This window comes from Phoxinus phoxinus, assembly GCF_949152265.1.
Source record: "Phoxinus phoxinus genome assembly, chromosome: 1".
NCBI classification, from domain to species: domain Eukaryota; kingdom Metazoa; phylum Chordata; class Actinopteri; order Cypriniformes; family Leuciscidae; genus Phoxinus; species Phoxinus phoxinus.
Window position 1 is genome coordinate 1,788,727 of NC_136876.1, and position 21,454 is coordinate 1,810,180.

The 21,454-nt window shown below is 39.2% G+C and overlaps 1 protein-coding gene and 1 long non-coding RNA gene across 2 annotated transcripts; both read left to right on the forward strand.

Annotated features, from left to right (window-relative positions):
• The first annotated feature begins 842 nt into the window (after nt 1-842).
• On the forward strand, nt 843-17,393 carry LOC307003075 (uncharacterized protein). The gene is made up of 7 exons (XM_079621190.1): nt 843-1,041; nt 10,130-10,674; nt 10,796-10,895; nt 11,145-11,587; nt 13,109-13,308; nt 13,968-14,127; nt 16,675-17,393. The coding sequence occupies exons 2-7, from the start codon at nt 10,479-10,481 to the stop codon at nt 16,830-16,832; spliced, it is 1,257 nt and encodes a 418-aa protein (XP_079477316.1). The 5' UTR covers nt 843-1,041; nt 10,130-10,478; the 3' UTR covers nt 16,833-17,393.
• Nucleotides 17,394-18,271: 878 nt separating this feature from the next.
• Nucleotides 18,272-20,980, forward strand: LOC307006388. Its single transcript, XR_013799453.1, has 3 exons — nt 18,272-18,664; nt 19,177-19,311; nt 20,420-20,980. It is a non-coding gene; the product is annotated as an uncharacterized lncRNA (long non-coding RNA).
• The last annotated feature ends 474 nt before the right edge of the window (nt 20,981-21,454 follow it).

The following is a 21,454-nucleotide window of genomic DNA, read 5'->3' on the forward strand; positions in this document are numbered from 1 at the left end:
ATAGACGTATAGTCCTAATGCCATTTATATCATTCTAATATAGCTAAACATTTTCAACAATAAAAAAATACATTCAATTGAAAGAAAAGACCGGTTCACATGACTAATAACACCTCAGTCAAGTCAAATAAATGTTTATTCATTATAGTTGCTTTTCACACCGTTGTCTACGACACTGGAGATCATAAGTTTAACTTTAGGCTATACACTCAATTTTAAAATATTTAGAAGGAAAAAGTCTGCCGAGATATGAGCGCTCTTTGAATATTTCCACGCTATTTTTCATGTAATTTATAGGCTATCTTTTGTCTTTTGTTATTAACTTATAATAATTATTTGTAGAGCATTCAATGTTATATATATATATATATATAGTATTGAATATATATATATACATTTATATATATGTACATGTCTTTATTCATTAGAAGGTTGATCTATCTCTATTTATTTATTACCTGACATTGTCCCCAACAGTTTGTGAATTTGTTGGACATTGGGATGTTTTAACAGTCAAAACTTTGATAACTTTTTCTTCTATTTATCAGATACCAGACACAGGATTTTTATTCTTGGCATCTTAATTTATTAAATCTCTTAGGGTATAAAAATGATGTCTACATATTTTATTACAACTCTTATAATCTGCCAAGTAGGCTATAGCACAGCGAGTGTACGGAATTAAACAAATAATAATAATAATAATAATAATAATAATAATAAATACTCTCGTTGTTTAAATAAAGTTTAAATACACTAGCTATTGATTTAAAATCACAGCATAATTTGTCTAATGAAGTATCTATTTAAGTATCTATTTTTCTATCCTTAATTCGGCATTACAGTTTAAATTACATTAAATACAAGATTAATACATATAAAAAGTATTTTCCAATTCCGCGCATGCGTCGAACATCAACTACGTATTTGATTAACGTTATCCAACGTCATCGCGTCATTACGCTACAGGCTGGAATCGTCACTTGCTGCCTTGCCGCCTTCTTAACGGTTGTTTCTATCTTCACACTGGAATACTCTGAGGTAAGTTTTAATTGTAAATGTATTATCTTTAACAGTAAATATTTGCCATAGTGTGTGTGTTCTGCTAGGATTGTATTTCACCTATTTTTTTGTTGTTGTTGTTGTTAATCCAGACCATATGTTTTTGTCAAACGACAACGGAGTAACGTTAACGTTAGGTTGTCAATTAACTAACCTGTTAGCTTATAGGCTAAATATTGTCCTTTTCACCCCGTTTTCCCTGTTCTGTAACTTATGTTACCACGTCAGATTGTCACAGTAAACTGCTAAAGTCTAGGGGGAAAAAGTTATTCAGTTCTAACTAACGTTACGTTCGTCTAACGCAGAGCAACCCAAAATGTTGAAAGAGCCAAAAAAAAAAAAAATCTGTCTGGAGCCGCAAAAAATAAATTAAAAAAATAATAATTTGCCTTATAATGAAGGCAACACATGCTGTAAGTGTCTATATTAGCTTTATTATCCCCCTAGTATCAAAATGATAAGTAGGCTACAAATAACGTACATAATGAGCAAGGCGACCGTTATTTCGAATCTGTCACTTTATTGTTTCCTTGGTTACGTTAGAGGAACGTTATTATTATTGCTTGTCACGTGACACTGTGCAACCACAACACAGCGCTGAATGAATGATGATATGCTTTTATGTAATTTTTCCTTTTTTATAAAAAATATTCACACATTTATTAGCTATAGTATGAAACACTGATATTCCGATTGTCAAACATGTGCATGTGGATGTGTTTTGTTGTATAAAGACCTTTATAACGATCACGTTAGCTGTAACGGATCTGTTGGTTTTACAACACGTCAATTCATCCACTTCTCCCGAAATACATGAAAGTAAGTGGTTGGTGAACTGGGAGAAGAATAGGGTAAAATGTAAAGATACTTACACAATGTGTATCTGATATGAATAAAACGTGTCGTCTTTTTATATTATAAAGGATTATTATTGCCGCTTCCATATACATCAGTGTATATTTTTTTAGTACTTATGTGATTCTTAAATGTCTTAAACCTAAAATAACCATTATGTGGTCGAAAACACTGAATAGTTGTGATATATGACAAGCACTGAGCGCGTCTGTCTCTGGCTCAGCGCCAGCCAATGCGCCAAAGCACGTTTGTATTTAGCAGTTGATCACGTGATGCACGGACCGTTCTAATCACACCGGACCATCCAAGACTGATCGCACGGGTGTGATTTAGAAGATTTATGTTGACAGCATATTTGACTTGGCAAGGGAATGTCTGTCCAAGAAAGTGAAAGTCCTACATATTTTATCACAGGTTACGAGGACATGGCTTCCAGGAGTTATTGGACTAAGCGCCGGCACACATTAAGAATCCTGAATTCTTTTGATTCATCATCTTCAGTTCAGGAGATTAATGGAGGTGAAAGTTTGGGAGAAGTTAATTCTGAATCCAATCTGGATGTCAATGATGAGGAAGATGATGTTTTCATGGATTGCCTAAATTCGTTTGATGACTATGGCAACAGTAGTGATGAGAGTGATGCAGTTGAAGATGGTGACAGTAGTGATGAGGGTGATACAGTGGAAGATGAATGTGATACAGTGGAAGATGAATGTGCAAAACTATCAAAGGTGCTGTGTGAATGGGCTCTGAGGAATGATGTGCCACAGAACACCCTCTCAGATCTTCTTTGTGCACTACAGGAGTTCCATCCAAATTTACCAAAGCAAGCTCGCACCCTGCTACAAACTGCAAAAATAGCAGCCAATGTTAAAAACATCAAAGGAGGTGAATATATACATTTTGGCATTCTCACTCACCTGCAGACAATTTCAACTCTCATCAACAATGTTAGCAACACTATTGGCCTCCAAATTAATGTTGATGGGTTGCCCTTGTACAAGAGTTCAGCTTTGCAGTTGTGGCCAATTTTGGGCAAAGTGTCATTTGAAGAGGAACCTTTTGTTATTGGAATTTTTTGTGGCAATAGCAAGCCACTGGATTTGGAGCAGTATTTGTCTGACTTTGTGCAGGAGGTAGCTAGCCTTGAGCGAGGCTTTGAGATGGCAGGAAAAAACTTTACTTTAAAGATTGACTGCTTCATTTGCGATGCTCCTGCAAGATCGTTTATTAAAAACATTAAGGGACACAATGGGTACTTTGGGTGTGAGCGCTGCAATCAAGAAGGAGTCTATGTTAAGAACCACATGACTTTCCCAGATAAGACGTCTACACTCCGCACAGATGATCAGTTCTCTAGACAGGAGGATGAGGATCACCACAGGGGCAACTCTCCCCTTGCACGGATTAACATAGGCATGGTTACAATGTTCATTCTGGATTACATGCACCTTGTTTGCCTCGGAGTGACTCGAAAATTGATACGTTTTTGGATGAAGGGGGATTTTTCTTGTAGGTTGGGCTCTCATGCAGTGATGGCTATCTCTGCGAGATTGCAGCAGCTAAGGCAGCATATGCCAATTGAGTTTCAGAGAAAGCCAAGAAGATTAGCAGACATTGACCGGTGGAAAGCCACTGAATTCCGTCAGTTCTTACTTTATACAGGCCCAATTGTTTTACAAGACATCCTTTCCTCTTCCCACTACAGAAATTTCATGAATCTCTCAATTGCCATGTACTTGATGCTCTGTCCTGCCTTGTGTAATTATTACTGTGACTACGCTGATGCTCTCATGAAACATTTCTTAAGCGAATTTGAGCAGTTGTATGGTGCTGATGAATTGGTGTATAATGTGCACAGTTTGACTCATTTGGCTGATGATGTTAGGAGGTATGGAGCTTTAGATGGAGTGTCAGCTTTTCCATTCGAAAACTATATGAGGAAATTGAAAAAAGCTTCCCGGAAACCACAGTTTGTTCTTAAACAAATATTTAACCAAATTACACTTGAAAGGACATTTATTACATCAAAAAAAGCAAAGGAGACAGACAGCAAGACACCTTTGCTCAAAATGAAACACTCATGTGGTCCATCAATACCTAACCTGCCTCACTGCACCCAGTATAAAAAGGCAATCTTTCAACAGTTCTGCGTAGCCACAACTACTGGGGACAACTGTGTGATGGTTCAAGGGAATTTGGGACTGGTACAGAACATACTATGTGATGAAAAGACCAATACAAAGTACATCATTTTCAAGAGGTTTTCAAAGCTAGAATCTCTTTACTCCAGTCCTCTAGACTCAAAAGACATCGGTGTTTATAAAGCAAGTCAGCTAGAAAGTACAGACCAAATAAACTACCTATCAGATATAACAAGAGAGAGGGGCGCTAGCGAGCAATGGAAGGCTAAGACGCACCTCCAGATAGCTCGTCAAAAATCCGTTCAAAAACTGAGCAAAAACGCTAAATCATTGATTGTTACCCACTTCGTGGAAAACATAAACGTCGCGGTAATCACCGGAACAAAATTTTCTGCTCGGTGTCAACAATGGTAAAACCGAAAGTCAAGAAAAGCGAGGCACCTGAGGCAGGCCCAGAGACCCCGAGCGCACCTTGCTCGGAGACCCCGGATGCTGATGACAACTCTGTGGATGAACCCTCTAACAAGACGGTGCTCGCGGCCATCGCTGCCTTAAGCGCAGATGTGAACCGGATCAGATCAGAGGTTTGTGCCACCATAGAAAACCGCATCACAGAAGTTTCTGCTACCATCAGGGGCGAGATTTCATCACTTAATGAAAACGTCCAGAAGTCTATCTCTGAGCTGAGAGGGAAAACAGCAGCACACGAGACCGCTTTGAAAGAGCTGGAAGAAAGCGCTTCATCCCACTCTGACATCCTCTCCACACTGCAATCTACAGTGGATCATCTGACGACTAAAATTAAACATCTAGATGAAAAATGTGAGGACCTCGAGGCGCGCTCCAGACGGAACAATATTAGGATTATAGGAATACCGGAGGGAAAAGAGGGGCCACGGCCCAGAGAGTTCATCTCACAACTCCTATCCGAAGCGCTGTCTCTGCCGGAGCAACCACTGATAGATCGCGCACACAGGATAAACCGCCAGAAACCGAAACCAGAGGACCCCCCACGACCCTTCATCTTAAGACTTCACTACTACCACGTCCGTGAGGAAATACTACGTAGGGCAATGGAAAAGAATAAGCTGGAATACCAGGGGCGGAAAATACACATATTTCCAGATTTCCCTCCTTCTGTGGTCAAACAGAGAGCGGCGTTCACTAGAGTTAGAGAAATGTTACGAGGAAGATCAGACGTCAGATACGGACTGATTTATCCTGCTAGATTGATGGTGACACACGGAGGAGTGAAAATGTCGTTCACCGACCCAAAGGAAGCTCTAGAATACGCTGAGAAACACTTTGGACAGCCATAATAGACACTGACAGAGGAAATGACACACCAGGTGGCCCAGCTAAGTGGACAGAGCAGTTATACAAACATACGGGTTCAATCCATCAGAATATGGTGAGACTGTGCGTTAGGCCACGCATCGTTTTATACCTTACAGCATAATGTTTTTGTTCTATTCAAATTAATGTGACGAGCTATTCGAGAAGCTCTAGTTACTAAGGTTAACAAGGGTTAACAGTAACAGCTCAGGGAAGTAATAGTTTTTGGTTAGACTAATTTTTTCTTTTTTTTCTTTTACTTTTTTTTTCTCTCATTACATTTTTTTTTTTTTTTTTTTTTTTTTTTTTTACACTTACTGAAGTACTTTCGTGCCATACGTTTGTTTAGTAATGGCTAGAATGTTCTTATTCTTTGTTTACTCAGTTTGTTCTAGAGGGTTTAAAAGAGTTTATAGGATTGGGGGGGGGGGGGGGGGGCACAGCCGTCTTACTACTATAAAATCACAATTTGAAAGTGTACTTGGAACAGTTATTCACTCTACTTTTTTTCTGATATGCCAATACAAAATGATCTGAATACAAGAGAAGGAATGAGGGGTGTAACCTTAGCTAGCTGGAATGTGCGTGGACTTAACAACCCAATTAAAAGAGGTAAAATCTTTGCCCATCTTAAATCATTGGCACCCGATCTAATATTCTTACAGGAAACCCACTTGAAAAAAGACTCTCATATCAGGTTAAGGTGTAAATGGATTAATAATGTATACCACTCATCATTTAATGTTAAAGCAAGAGGTACAGCAATTATGATAAGGAAAGGCGTTCCCTTCATTCACAAGGATACAATATCTGATAAGGAAGGTCGATTTCTGATTGTAACTGGGGAAATATATTCTACTCCTCTTACCTTGATGAACATATATGCTCCAAATATAGACAATCCATCATTTTTTCAGAAGGCAATGTCTCTTATTCCAGATTTATCCCAGACGAACTTGATTATTGCAGGGGACTTCAATTGCGTATTAGATCCGTATTTAGACAGATCTTCCACTCGCAGAGCAGAGAAGAGTAATTCAAGTGTCTTTCTTAATACATTTATCAACAATACTAATTTGTCTGACATTTGGAGAATAGCCAACCCGACTGGTAGGGATTACTCCTTTTATTCTGCAGCACATAATTCTTACAGCAGGATAGATTATTTTCTTATAGATGCAAAACTAACACCTTATGCTGTAAATCCGAAATACCACAACATTTTGATCTCAGATCACAGTCCCCTTACGTGTACTCTGAATATTCAAAACATTGTGAAGCCACAGACAAACTGGAGGCTAAACCCTCTTTTATTAGCCGAAAAAGAGTTCTGTGACTATTTAAAATCTCAGATATCCCTGTATTTTGATACTAATGATAATTTAGAAACCACCCCTACTATTTTATGGGAGGCATTCAAAGCATTTATTAGAGGCTCTATAATTTCATTTCAAGCATCTAGAAGGAAAATGAACAAAGCTAGATTACTCGAACTAGACAACCAAATTAACCTCCTGGATAAAGAGAATGCCAAGACTCCCTCCAATGACTTGCACAAAAAGATATCTGCCTTAAAATATGAATATAACAAGATACTCTCGGCAAAGATTAAAGGCATTCTTATATACAAAACAAAAACATTTTGAGTTTAATGACAAGCCACATAGACTCTTAGCTCGGCAACTCAGAAAACAGGAAAATGATCGCACAATACATAAAATTAAATCTGATAAAGGTGAGATTCTGATTAAACCCAAGGACATTAATGATCGATTTCTCCAATTCTACAAAAACTTGTACACTTCCAAAAGTAATACAGACTATACAGCTATGCAAGATTTCTTAAATAAGTGCAATCTCCCCCAACTAGATGAAAATGAGGCAGCTCAGCTGAACTCTGATATTTCTGTTGAAGAAGTTAAAATAGCTATTACTTCACTCAAAAGTAATAAAGCTCCAGGCCCTGGTGGCCTTTCAGGTGAGCTGTATAAAAAATTTAATGTAACTCTGTGCCCATATCTACATAGGGTATTCACTCAAGCCCACACAGAAGGTGTCCTACCTCCTACTTTAACAGAAGCGGTTATTACAGTGATACATAAAAAGGGTAAGGATCCAGAAGAGGTTGGCTCTTTTCGACCTATCTCTCTATTAAACCAAGATGGGAAATTATTTTCTAAAATTTTGGCCAATAGATTGAGCCCCTTTTTAGATAAATTAATACATCCAGACCAAACTGGTTTTATACCAGGTAGAAATTCTTTTTTCAATCTTAGACGTTTATTTAATATCATGTATGCTACTAATAGACCACAAGAAGAGCTAGCCATCCTTTCACTCGATGCTGAAAAGGCATTCGACCAAGTCGAGTGGCCGTATCTATTTGAAATTTTAAAGAGATTTAATTTTGGAGAGAAATTCATATCAATGGTAAGGCTTCTTTACAACAACCCCTGTGCACAGATATTGACTAATCAAGTATTGTCCCCCCGTTTCAGACTACACAGAGGAACGAGACAAGGGTGCCCTCTTTCCCCCTTAATTTTTGCTTTAGCGATCGAACCCCTTGCCGAGAGTATCCGCTCAGACCCGTTAATTCATGGTTATAATACACAAAAATCTATAAACAAAATTTCATTGTATGCCGATGATGTTTTGTTATTTATCTCTCAACCCCAAATCACAATCGCACAGATACTCGATAAAATAAATTCATTTGGGACCTTTTCTGGTTACAGGATAAATTGGAATAAAAGCGAGCTAATGCCCATGCAGGTGCGGGATTTTGCCTGGTTACAGAACCTCCCTTTTAGTGTATCTGCAGAAAAATTCACGTATTTAGGAATCCAGATTACAAAATGCCACTCTAATTTAGTTAAGGAGAATTTCTCACCACTGTTGTCTAAATTACAATCAAATATACAGTTCTGGAAGACCTTGCCAATATCATTACTTGGTAGAGTGAATGCTATCAAGATGATTTTCTTGCCCCAATTACTATATTTATTTCAGAACATTCCAGTGTTTCTCCCCAAATCTTTCTTTTAAAAAATTGACTCGATTGTGCTCCCTTTCTTATGGGACTACAAAACCCACAGAATAGGCAAGAAGCACCTCTGCAAGTCTAAAGTGGAGGGAGGCTTGGCACTCCCGAATTTTTTATCATATTACTGGGCCTCACATATCAAGATTATGGCGTACTGGCTGGATAACACTGCTACCTCACCTAACTGGCTCGAATTAGAACAAGAGGCATGCCAGCCTTACTCTATAGGTGCCATCCTTCTGGCACCTTACACTATTGAGAAGTCTTTATACAATAGCAATGTGATGATCCATAGTACAGTGCGTATTTGGAAACAAATCAAATCACACTTTAAGTTGAAGCTCATATTTTATGCATTACCGATCACTGGAAACCCTACGTTTCCTCCATCCATTCTTGATAATACTTTCAATCTCTGGATGAACAGAGGCATCCATACAATAGGAGAGTTATACATTAATGGCATTTTTGCATCCTTTGCACAATTACAGAGTAAATATAATATACCGGGTAGTAGTTTCTTTAGATACTTGCAAATCAGAAACTATGTAAGAAAATATTTGCTAAATTTTGAGACCTTCTCGGGCTCTTGTCTTGATCGATGCCTCCGGCCCATGTCTTGCTCAGAAAAATCGGTATCCTATATTTATGACACCTTGCAGTCTATCAGTCCAGTGATCTCCACTTCAATAAAAATAAAATGGGAGGAAGAAATGGGCACTGTGATCCCAGACCATCTATGGGAAAAGAGTTTGGAACATACTCATCGATGTTCTAATAATGCTAGGCACTGCCTAATTCACTTTAAGATTCTACATCGTCTTCACTATTCTAAGGAGAGGTTACACAAAATATACCCTGAGATATCCCCTCTATGTGACAGATGCCATGTTGCAGAAGACACGTTGCTTCACAGCTTTGCCATGTGTCCCAAGGTTAAGATCTTTTGGTTTAATATCTTCAGTTTAATTTCTAGGATACTTAACATACAATTGGAGCCTAATCCACACATTATTATTTTAGGAATTTCAGACGACATTAACAGGTTAAACAATTACCAACAATGCCTCCTGTCCTATAGTCTCATCACCGCAAAGAAGTTACTTCTCATGCATTGGAAAAATAAGGAAACACCCACCACAAAGATGTGGCTTAGTGATCTTACTAACACTCTCTATTTAGAGAGAATAAAATATATTCTTATGGATAAACTCCCACACTTTGAAAAAGTGTGGTCACCTCTCATTCACTATCTCACTCCTGGCAGTGGGAATTAATGTTTTCCTCTAACTATAATTAAGTAGTATTTAGACGGAAGGATAAGGCTGGGTAGGGTGGGAAGAGGGATTATTTAGTTTTCTTTTTTTTTTCTTTTTTTTTCTGTACTCTATGTTTTTCTGTTGATTCTGTTCTTCTTTTACTATTGTTGTATGTTCTAAAAACAAAAAGAGGACAGTATGTCCTAACTGCACACATTTCTATGTGGATATGCATCATACCCTTGTGTATGATGTAGATGATATATTGATGTGAATATGTGCTAATAAAAAATATTTGAAACAGATATAACAAGAAAATATGTTTTGATCCACACAGACACAGAATGGGCAGCCATTCCATTTCTCCATAGCTACTGAGGGTTTTTTTCTTCTTTCTTTTTTTCGTATATGTAAATGTCTTCCACCAGCGAGCCGTCTTCCACCAGCGAGCGCTCGTCTTCCACCAGCGAGCCGTCTTCCACCAGTGAGTCGTCTTCCACCAGTGAGTCACCTTGCACCAGCGAGCCGTCTTCCACCAGCGAGTCACCTTGCACCAGTGAGCCACCTTGCACCAGCGAGTCACCTTGCACCAGCGAGTCACCTTGCACCAGTGAGTCACCTTGCACCAGCGAGCCGTCTTCCACCAGCGAGCCACCTTGCACCAGCGAGTCACCTTGCACCAGCGAGCCGCCTTCCACCAGCGAGCCACCTTGCACCAGCGAGTCACCTTGCACCAGTGAGCCACCTTGCATCAGTGAGCCACCTTGCACCAGCGATATGGCCCTGTACAACATTGTGGAGTTCCCAGATTACTCAGTAGGGATTGTGAGCAGCAAATGGCTTAATGAGGACTCCTCCATAACTCTGTGGCCACCTTATACTGACCCTGGTAAACACAAGGCAGCTTTGTTGATGCATGAAATTCCTGGAGAGACTTGGAAAGCGCATGAAATCTGTGTTTTGGGCACAGCAGGTAGATTTTTTTTCTTTCTCTCCCAGAATTGTAAATAACTTAAACTGAGCATTGCATAAAAGATGACAAGGAAAATGTGAATAGACGAAATAACTATTGACATTTATTTTGTTTCTTTCAGTGGATTATGAAAAGGCAAGATATAAAGCCAAAATAGCAGAAACTAATTTAATTGTAGCCAGTGAACCTGAAGAATTAGATCGCAGTCAGCGGTCAAGACAGTAAGTGTTGTTCTATTGCCTTTACTGTCTAATACATTTATGTAAATTAGGTTAAATATTAAACATAAATGATAGTACTGGTACATTCTTATTTATACATTTTGTGAACAAGATCCTGAAAGCAAACTAAAATGACTAAATCTAAAATATTATGAGCCAGTTATTAGTAGGAACCAGTTATTTAGTATGAGCCAGCTGTTTATGTGTGTTAAAATGCATTCTTAGATTCTTTCTCCTCATTTTGTGCAGACCTACCAAACGCTACATTGATCTAGAGCCTGAACCTGCTCCACTGAAACGGCAGAGACAGTCACAAACGATCACAGCTGCAGTCGTACACCAGCCACCAGTTCCACCATCACCCATGTGTTTGCCACCTTCTGGTCATAACTCTCTGGTTACTCTGTCTCCAAGCCACCTTCCACCACCGAGTCGCCATCCACCAGCGAGTCCCCTTCCACCGAGTCGCCATCCACCAGCGAGTCCCCTTCCACCGAGTCGCCATCCACCAGCGAGTCCCCTTCCACCGAGTCGCCATCCACCAGCGAGCCACCTTCCACCAGCGAGCCACCTTCCACCAGCGAGCCACTTTCAACCAGCGAGACACCTTTCACCTGAGAACCACCTTCCACCTGCAAGCCGTCCTTCAACTGCAGCCTTCCCCCTTCCTGTGAGGCACTCTCTATCAGCAGGTATGTTTAGTAGACTGTAAAAAGGCTTACACCTCTCTAGCCTTGGAAGCAAAAGTATTTTTTACTCTTTGTGGCTACATCTTGTAAAGATGGTTATTCATTGAGAATTGTTTCTTGAAAGAAGAACCCAATGTTAGTATCCATTTCTTTCTTATTAGCCTAGGCCTTACATTACCTAATAATATTTTGATTTTGTCTGTAATGTATTGTCTGTGGATTTTGTTTCATTAGTAGAGATGCACCGATTACAATTTTCTAGGCCGATTCTGATTTCCAGTTTTTCATTGAGTTTGACCTTCCGATACCGATTTTAGCCGATTCCAATTAAATTTTTTCTAACCACTTAACGGCACACACAAATATTTATTTTCTATCTTTTCTTTAATAGAGCATTTTGCATAGAACATATACATTTTTTTTTAACAGATAATCGCTTAAATGCATACTTTTATCCAAACTGAATGATTAAAAATAAGCTTAAATGTGTAAATCTTCTATAAATATTTATTTTATTATTATATTATATTTATAATTTTATTATAAATATTTTATTTTCTGACATACTCCAGTTTTTGTTAAAACACACAACACATGTTTATTCTGTGCATTTTGAGCACTTTTTGTGTGAAATCATTTCTATTTTGTCCATCAAAAGGGTGCTTTCACTTTAATTGAGCGTGAGCAGCGCAGCAAAATCTAGACTCACCCCCGAAACACCCGCTTCACAGCACGCAGCACTCCTGCTTGACACTCATGCGCTGCACCTGCTGCCGGTGTGAATGCACTGGTTAACATGCACGGCGAAAACAATATGTGCCGCTCACGCTTGCGATGTGAAGCTGCCGTGATTATAGTACAGAGAAAGTGACACAGAAAGCCATAAAGGCTACGTTCAGACTGCAGGCCTTAATGCTCAATTCCAATTTATTGCCAGATCTGTTCTCATTATTTAAAAAATGTGGCCCGCATGGGCAAAAGAGTAATATGACGTAAATCGTGCGGAAGTAAACATGGAGGCCACAGAGGTTAGTTTACCTATTATACTATTATTACTATTATATACCTATTATTTTTATTTTTATCTACGGTTTTGTTTTTAGGTTGATTTCAGGAGGAAGAAAGAATTTGTGAGCAAATAATAATGAGGGGGAGGAGAAAGAGAGTTAAATTCACTCTTACCCGCTGTTCTCGTTCCCATTAGCGCAGAATTGTGACGATGATCAATCTAGAGTGGCGTCAGAGTCGCATGAATTTCGATGATTTTTTTTTTTTTTTTTAAATCCAACCGGACACATATGAAAGTGGCCCAAATCCGACCTGGTAAAGAGCGGATTCCATGTGACTAGTGCTGTTCGGATTTGGGTCACTTTGACCTGCAGTCTGAACGTAGCCAAAATGCTGTACAATACTGGACTCTAGGGGCACACTGTTTTTTAGACCCCTATTGTGAGTTTATAGTTGGCCTATTATTCTGCTAAAACGGTCTCTGTGCTCAGTTTTAATTGTTTTCTTCCTTTTCAGGTATTGATAGATATTTAGTCAGTACACTAGAGGAGATTAAGGACAGGCTGACTATGCTGGAGAGAACAGTGGCAAATATCTCTCGATCAAGCACAAAAGAGGTCACGTTGCCTGATGACGTCATATTACCCCTCCAAAGCTACCAGGACATGGATATCTTGGAGCAAAAAATGGAAGATCATCAATGCCGGAAAGATTTGGTATGTCAACAGTAGCTCTTCTCAAGACAGAAATTACTTTGAACTAGCATTGACCGAGCCTCTGGCTCTAACGTAGACTATATGGACAAAGGTATGCTATTACACCCTCAAAAACTTCAATGGCATGCCATTAAAATCCATATGTACTTGGTCTTGGTACTCCCTTTGCAGTTGCAACAACTTTCACTCTTCTGAGAAAGATTTTCACAAGTTTGTGGGGTGTCAGTGGAATTTTATGCTCATACATCCACAAGAGTATTTGTGAAAGTTGTTGCAACTGCAAAGGGGGAACCAAGTCAATGGGTCCACATACTTTGTCCATATAGTATACAGCCCCTTGCCTGGGAATCTATTGTCCTGATCAGCTAGTGGCGTTGTTCTAACAACTGTAGCTTCTTAACAAAGTGTCGCAGAGAAACTTTAAAGAAATTGCTTTTAAGAAATAGTCACCAGGGGGGTCTGAAGTAAGATAACCTTCTGTCCCCAAACTGGCAACAGTGCAACTGCTACTGAACCTGACTTTCTGCTATAACTAGAACTCTACTCACTACTTTTCACTGACTGAAAGCTTTAAAAAAAAAATTTGTCCTGAACCTAATTTCTTACCATTAAATTTTTTGCAAATCACTTTTTAATTTGTGCATTTTCCTTCCTGTTAGACTGCCTATCTAGGAACTATTGGTGGGTGTAATGTCCAAGTTGCAACAAGGAGAATACTGACAACATTGATTGGCCATTCTTTAGCCACGCAGTTGAACTGGAATGGCGCACACCAAAAAAGACCTTTTCAGAACCTGAGGATAAGGAGGATTGTAACAGGTAAGCTACCCTGTGGGCTAACACTTTACTTGAAGGGGTGTGCATAAGACTGACATGACACCTTCATAATAATGACATGACGCATGTCATGAATATGAACAAGGTTTTATGCATGTTTATGACAACTGTCATTAAGTGTCATTCACTCAATTATGTCATATTTAATGCAACGATGACATTGTTTGTGATGTCTTTGTTATGACAACTTGACATAAACCAATACATCATAACCTGTCAGTGTCTTTGTCATGACAACTTGACATTACCAAGACAGCACAACCTGTCATAAATGTGCCATAGCAGATTAATGATCACACTTAAGAAAGTTCTTAGCTTGATGGGTTAACATTACAATTGTCATGTGCTTGGTTTTGATATAGGCTGTCATGAATATTTTTCTGACCAATTTTTTTTCAGTGGTACACATTGAATTTGTGTTAATTAAGTGTCATTAAGTGTTAATACTCTGTCAAATAATTGTATAACCGTGGCAGGAATATTTTTCTTGACCTCAACAGTTGTATGCAGGGTCCGAAATTAACTTTTTGGCTCACCTGCCACGGGGACTGGTAGATGAAAAAATCTACCAGCCACGCATATTTTTTACCGGCCAAAATAATAAACAGCCTTTTTGTGTCACATATACATTAATTTCAGTACATTTAATTGAGATAATAAGGTATTATGTTGAATACAAATATAAGAAATTGTCCAGAGCAAAATTTGAAATGTAGGCTATAATAATAATAATAAAAACATTTATTTTACACACACACACACTCTCTCAATCTCTCTCTCTCTCTCTCTCTCTCTCTCTCTCTCTCTCTCGTTTTTATGTTGAAAGGAATGGCTACTGTCCATTTGCACACACATTTCTGTCATTTTCTATCTGAAGCTATTGCCTGCAACATTGAAAACTCTGGTCTCTTGTGTTTAGCGCGAAAGCTCACGTGATTGCCGCCGGACAGTCGTGCCGTGTACCAGCTGCTTTGACGCGATTATCAGTTTAACTGACTCGTAACGTGTGCAATATCTCACGACCTCCCGAGTGTCCGAACATTTTATTTTATTATTTACTCGCTAAACGGAAAATCTACCAGCATTTGGCGCTTGGCTGGTGTTAATTTCGGATGCTGAAGACAGCGCTTAGGAGACGGTGAAGCCTTTATACTTTCGCCTGTCTCCACTGAGAGAGAGAAAGAGAGAGAGACCGCGCGCGCGACCGGGGCTCGCTCTCTCTCTCTGCTCGTTCTTCAGTTAAACATGCGCCCTGTCACACGCGCAGCAGTTCGTCTACATTCGGCTACTACTCACCGATCAGATAAGACTATGGCGGGACAAACATTTTATTAAAAAATGTTTATTACATTACTATTTTGGTATGAATATTCACCCGCCAGTGTGGCGGATAGCCTTTTGAGATTTACTCGCCAAATGGAAAATCTACCCGCATTTGGCGCTTGGCGGGTGTTAATTTCGGACCCTGGTTGTATGCCATTATGATGGAGTCTTAGGTAGACGTATCCATGATGTAAAAAGAATTATGAAATTAAAAATATTCATGACACTGTTATAAAATTATTTGACAGAATATTAACATTTAATGACATTTTAATGATAAGTTAAATTTGTACCCCTAACCAGTGGTGCCACTCTATCAGTTTGAGATGAGTTTTCAATGACTCAATTTCCTCTATGATGCCATATCAGCCGCGATGGTGATGACAGCCAATGTTGTCAAAACTAACCACATGACAATTGTAATGTTAACCCATAAAGCTAAGAAGTTTCTTAACCCTTTAGAACCGAATGTGTCGTCGCCGAATATGAATGGACGCATTTGTATGTGTGCGTGTATGAAAAAAAGTGTCCTAAATGAAAACTGTGCAACCTAATGTCACAAAAAAGACTTGTATAGTTGTATTATACTTCATTTTTCAACTTTAAAGTGTTAGTTTCTTTCGTTACTTTTTTTTTTTTTTGTCTATTTAAATTCTATTTACAAACTCACCACACACAATAATGGTCAATAACTGTAATTTGTTGAAAGCTAATCTTTTTCTGACAAAGATGACAGCTTGCACATGAAGATAGCACATTGTTTTAGAATTGTACAGTCAAAAAATCAAAATATGTGAAAAACACCCATTTTAGCTTCAGGTTCTAAAGGGTTAAGTGTGATCATTAATCTGCTATGGCACATTTATGACAGGTTGTGTTGTCTTGGTAATGTCAAGTTGTCATGACAAAGACACTGACAGGTTATGATGTATTGGTTTATGTCAAGTTGTCATAACAAAGACATCACAAACAATGTCATCGTTGCATTAAATATGACATAATTGAGTGAATGACACTTAATGACAGTTGTCATAAACATGCATAAAACCTTGTTCATATTCATGACATGCGTCATGTCATTATTATGAAGGTGTCATGTCAGTCTTATGCACACCCCTTCAAGTAAAGCGTTACCTGGGGGTTATTAGAAATGGCATATTAATTACTTCCCACACAGTGTTATTTCATACCTATTTGCTTTTTCAGAGGCTGTAAGAAAATGTTCCTTTCAGCCAAGTCCTCCTGATTCTGAAATTGAGAGTGAGATAAAGGTGTGGCTGCGGAATTCAAGAGACAGAGCGGGTGGACGAAAGGAGCGCTACCACCGTCTGCTGACTAGGCAAGAGACCTCGGGGGAAGAGTGAGCTTTGCCAATTGTTACGTCTGACGTGAGAAGCGGGAACGAACGCATAGACAGCTTGATTTCTTGCCGCTCTGTTTGTCACTCTTTACGCTCCTTATTTTTCATTGCTGTCATTTTTCCTGTGTTGTTTTCTTTGTCACCTAGTTTTGAATATGATTATGATACTTTCCCTTTATACTCCCTTGTGCTCTGCCCATGTTGGCGTGTTTTGAGGATACCTAATGTGCTCTGCCCATGTTGGCGTGTTTTGAGGATACCTAATGTGCTCTGCCCATGTTGGCGTGTTTTGAGGATACCTAATGTGCTCTGCCCATGTTGGCGTGTTTTGAGGATACCTAATGTGCTCTAATGTGCTCTGCCCATGTTGGCGTGTTTTGAGGATACCTAATGTGCTCTGCCCATGTTGGCGTGTTTTGAGGATACCTAATGTGCTCTGCCCATGTTGGCGTGTTTTGAGGATACTTTGTGCTCTGCCCATGTTATAATGTAATATAACAATGTAATAATTAGGTATTTTTTATGTTTATGTTTATATTAAAAAAAAAAATTTTTTGAGAATTTTTAGTCCCTTTCAGAGTGTTAAATTATCTTAATTAACCTGTATTAACCTGAATTGAATGTTTTATATTTTGTAATTAATAAATACATTGATTTGAAATCCCTTTGACTACTGTACATTTTTAACAATACAGACATTAGTTATGTGGTGACTGCATCCATTTCAGATGTATAGAATAATTGTTTTTCCATAAGACTTATAGTAGCCGAAAATAATTTATAGTGAAACAGATTTATTGTTGTAGATTAACAATAAATAAAAAGAATAACCCTGTGTGGGCTCAGTGAGGACCCTGTGTGGGCTCAGTGAGGGCCCTGTGTGGGCTCAGTGAGGGCCCTGTGTGGGCTCAGTGAGGGCCCTGTGTGGGCTCAGTGAGGGCCCTGTGTGGGCTCAGTGAGGGCCCTGTGTGGGCTCAGTGTGGGCCCTGTGTGGGCTCAGTGAGGGCCCTGTGTGGGCTCAGTGAGGGCCCTGTGTGGGCTCAGTGTGGGCCCTGTGTGGGCTCAGTGAGGGCCCTGTGTGGGCTCAGTGAGGGCCCTGTGTGGGCTCAGTGAGGGCCCTGTGTGGGCTCAGTGTGGGCCCTGTGTGGGCTCAGTGAGGGCCCTGTGTGGGCTCAGTGAGGGCCCTGTGTGGGCTCAGTGAGGGCCCTGTGTGGGCTCAGTGAGGGCCCTGTGTGGGCTCAGTGTGGGCCCTGTGTGGGCTCAGTGAGGGCCCTGTGTGGGCTCAGTGAGGGCTGCCAGTGAGGGGCCAACGTTTTGCCAATGAGCAAATTCTCATGGGCCCTGCGCTGGCAGCCTGCTAGGGGCCCTTAGGCTAGCCCTAAGTGGGCCCGTAAAGGGCCAGTGTGGGCTTGTTTGCAGGGATGCGATCGAAACGGTCGCAATTTCGAGCCTTCAGGCAATAGTTGTGCGGGCAAATAAGGGAAAGTAAGATGGTGTTTTATGGACAGCCGGCAAAACAAGGTAACGTTAGCCGTGTGTCAGAGATTCTGTTAGTAACGTTATACTTTTGCATTAGTAAAGCAGATACACAGATTAAACTGTAGAGATGTATGCTTATTAGTCTGTCTGATTTTAGATATTTGATCCACGTTTTTTTTATGCTGCATTGTCAATTAATGACAGAGTTTTGGTTGAAAAAAACAAAACAATTTCTAACCCATTTCTTAAATAAGTTACATTTACCACTGATTTTCAATCTTATTCTAACAAACATTTTCCTGGTCTTTAGATACCCAAGCGCGTTTGTTACCTGGGGTCTTCAAGCTTCACATCCAGGTAAGAAAAACTTCAGAATTTATACAAATACAGCTATAACTATTCACAGGTAAGTAACACATAGGTAAAATTCTTTCGACGTTTTTATGTACCAACCACCAATAGAAAGCAGATATGATCACCTTTTCTGTCTCCTCCCCACAACAAACAGTAAAAATCACCAAATAGAGCAGTTTATTATCAGTCAGTCTTTCTCTGAGGCAGTTTGGTAAGCTGTCAGTTGCCACTAACATTTACTCAACTGTTTTTCTGTGACCATTTAAGATCCTGACATGTGATGACTAAAATCCTTAATCTAGTTAAATATATTGTAGGACTAAAAACTACCAGGCTTTAAAATGTGTATCATAAAATTAAATTGGAGAAAAAGTCAATTAAATGTGGCTCAAAGTATATAACTGTTTTTTGTTGACATTTTAATACAAAAAATTACATATTGCAAGAATGCTAGCAAAACAATGCCAGACTGAATGTAAAAATATGTTGTTTTCATGTTTTGTCATCTTTTTAAGGCTACATCATCAAAATGGAGGCAGCTGTAAAATTTCGAGTCATCCTGGACAACAGAGAAAAGGAGAGAAGTGGTCCTGAGATGCCTGATTGAGTACATGGGGGAGAGACAGGAAGACCTTATCAGTGTCCACCACGTATGTATTGGGCTTAAAGCTACTTGTCTATTTGTCTGTCTGTCTGTCTCACTGAGCACAGGTATGTCTAAAAGACATCTTTTCAACATCTTTGTCACAAAAGTCGTATGTTGAAGAGACGTCCACTGAAGAGCAAGAATGAAAGTTATGACGTCTTTTTTTGACGTGTTCTGTCACCCGTACCATGGGTGCAGCAGGCGTAATGATATGACGAAGCACTTGCCGTCAACAAACCAACGTGACGACCTGCTTGCACAAGAGCGTGCCTTGTAGCATGGAGACATTTGTGAGAGACAATTTAGATTACATTTACTTTGGTGCTGATCCCGAACCGTAATTATTTGGAAACCTAATTTGCCGCCTAAAAACTACACAAACTTAGTCCCGGTCATGTTGGAAGTTACCGAGCTGGGGACTATTTTCAGGTGCTTCGTCATATCATTACGCCTGCACCCATGGTACGGCCGCACAGTTCCTTGATTCTTACGCCGGAATGAGAGTAGTTCCTAGCCATATAGGCTTGGAAAATCGCAACTTTTCATTTTCCGTCGATCTTAGTACACGGTTTAACTACAGAAGAGTCAAGTTTTAAATAGGAAAAATATTGAAACTCGTTGGTCATTTTGAAAGAAATGCTACTGGACTCATCAGAATCAATGATCTATGCTAAGCTATGCTAAAACTGGTACCGTCAGACCCGGAGTTCGGCTGAATGGATTCGAAAACGGTAAAACTTTAACTAGGGGAGTTGGAAAATGAGCCTATTTCCAAAAAAAGTGGAGTATCCCTTTAATAAACAGTAATTTGATGAGTAATGGGATAGGCAAGGACAATTGCATTGTTTTATTGTAATGCATCCTTTGAACCAGAATAAGACAACACTCATGCTACAGTAGATCATGATAGTTTAGTACCCACACTCTATGGCATTGTCATGGTAGACTTCACTCTGGTCACATGCTCTAGTCACAGTATCAGTCTAGTATCCACCACCTTTAGCAACAAAAGTACAATTTTAACTTTGTGTCTTCTACCTGTCTGCTATATTCATCTCATTACCTGTTTGTCTGACCAAACTATTGATTCTTTTTTTTATCTCCTTCAATAGAATCGTGCTGAAACAGAGGTGCATGCTGAGCTTGGCAGTTGCCCACTGCAAATTTGCATGTGCCATCATCCCGACACGATTGGTATTATCATAGAAGGACAGCCCGTGGTCAGAGATGTGTCAAACCTGTCGAAAGCATGCTGCCTCCTGTTTGGACATACCTATGCTCTCGACCTCAAGTATCCCTCAAAATTGGTGTATACTTTTGAGATCAGAGGCTTTTTGTGGGATTGGACCCCATGCGATTTTTACCTTAAAGCATGTTCCTTTAAGACTCAATTGACAGGTACAAGTTGGTCAGGTAATATAATTTCCATGGTTATTTTTGTTCAAAATAGAGAAATACTGTAATAATGTTTGACATTGCAGTTCCAGTGTGATACAATGTGATTTTATGGCTCACATTTAACTTTATCCAAACATTGCAGATTGAGCAGTTTTGATATTTCAATGCACTTATACAGTGTTTGTTTTATATTATAAAATGTGCGGGCACATTTATTTGCTGTTTTGTACTAAAAGTGACACTGGTTGACATTAAATAAATGTTATTGTCTTCAATCTATCTTCTCATCATCTTTTTCTTCTTCAATTGAATTTGTAATTGTTATTGACAAATTCTAAAGGGATTCAGTGCTTAGAATAGACATTTAGATTTATTTTCTGAGGTTATAGCCAGGACTCAATTAAAATGTTTATTCACATATGATTAGGTTAAAGGATTAGTTCACTTTTAAAGTGAAAATTCTGTCATCATATACTCACCCTTAAGTTGTTTCAAACCTGTATGAATTTCTATCCTCTGCTGAACACAAAGGAAGATATTTAGAAGAATGTCAGTAAGCAGACAGTTTTTGGTTCCCAATGACTGCCATAGTAGGAAAAAAATATACTATGGCAGTCATTGGGAACCAAAAACTGTTTGGTTACCGACATTCTTCTAAATATCTTCCTTTGTGTTCAGCAGAGGAAAGAAATTCATACAGGTTTGAAACAACTTAAGGGTGAGTATATGATGACAGAATTTTCATTTTA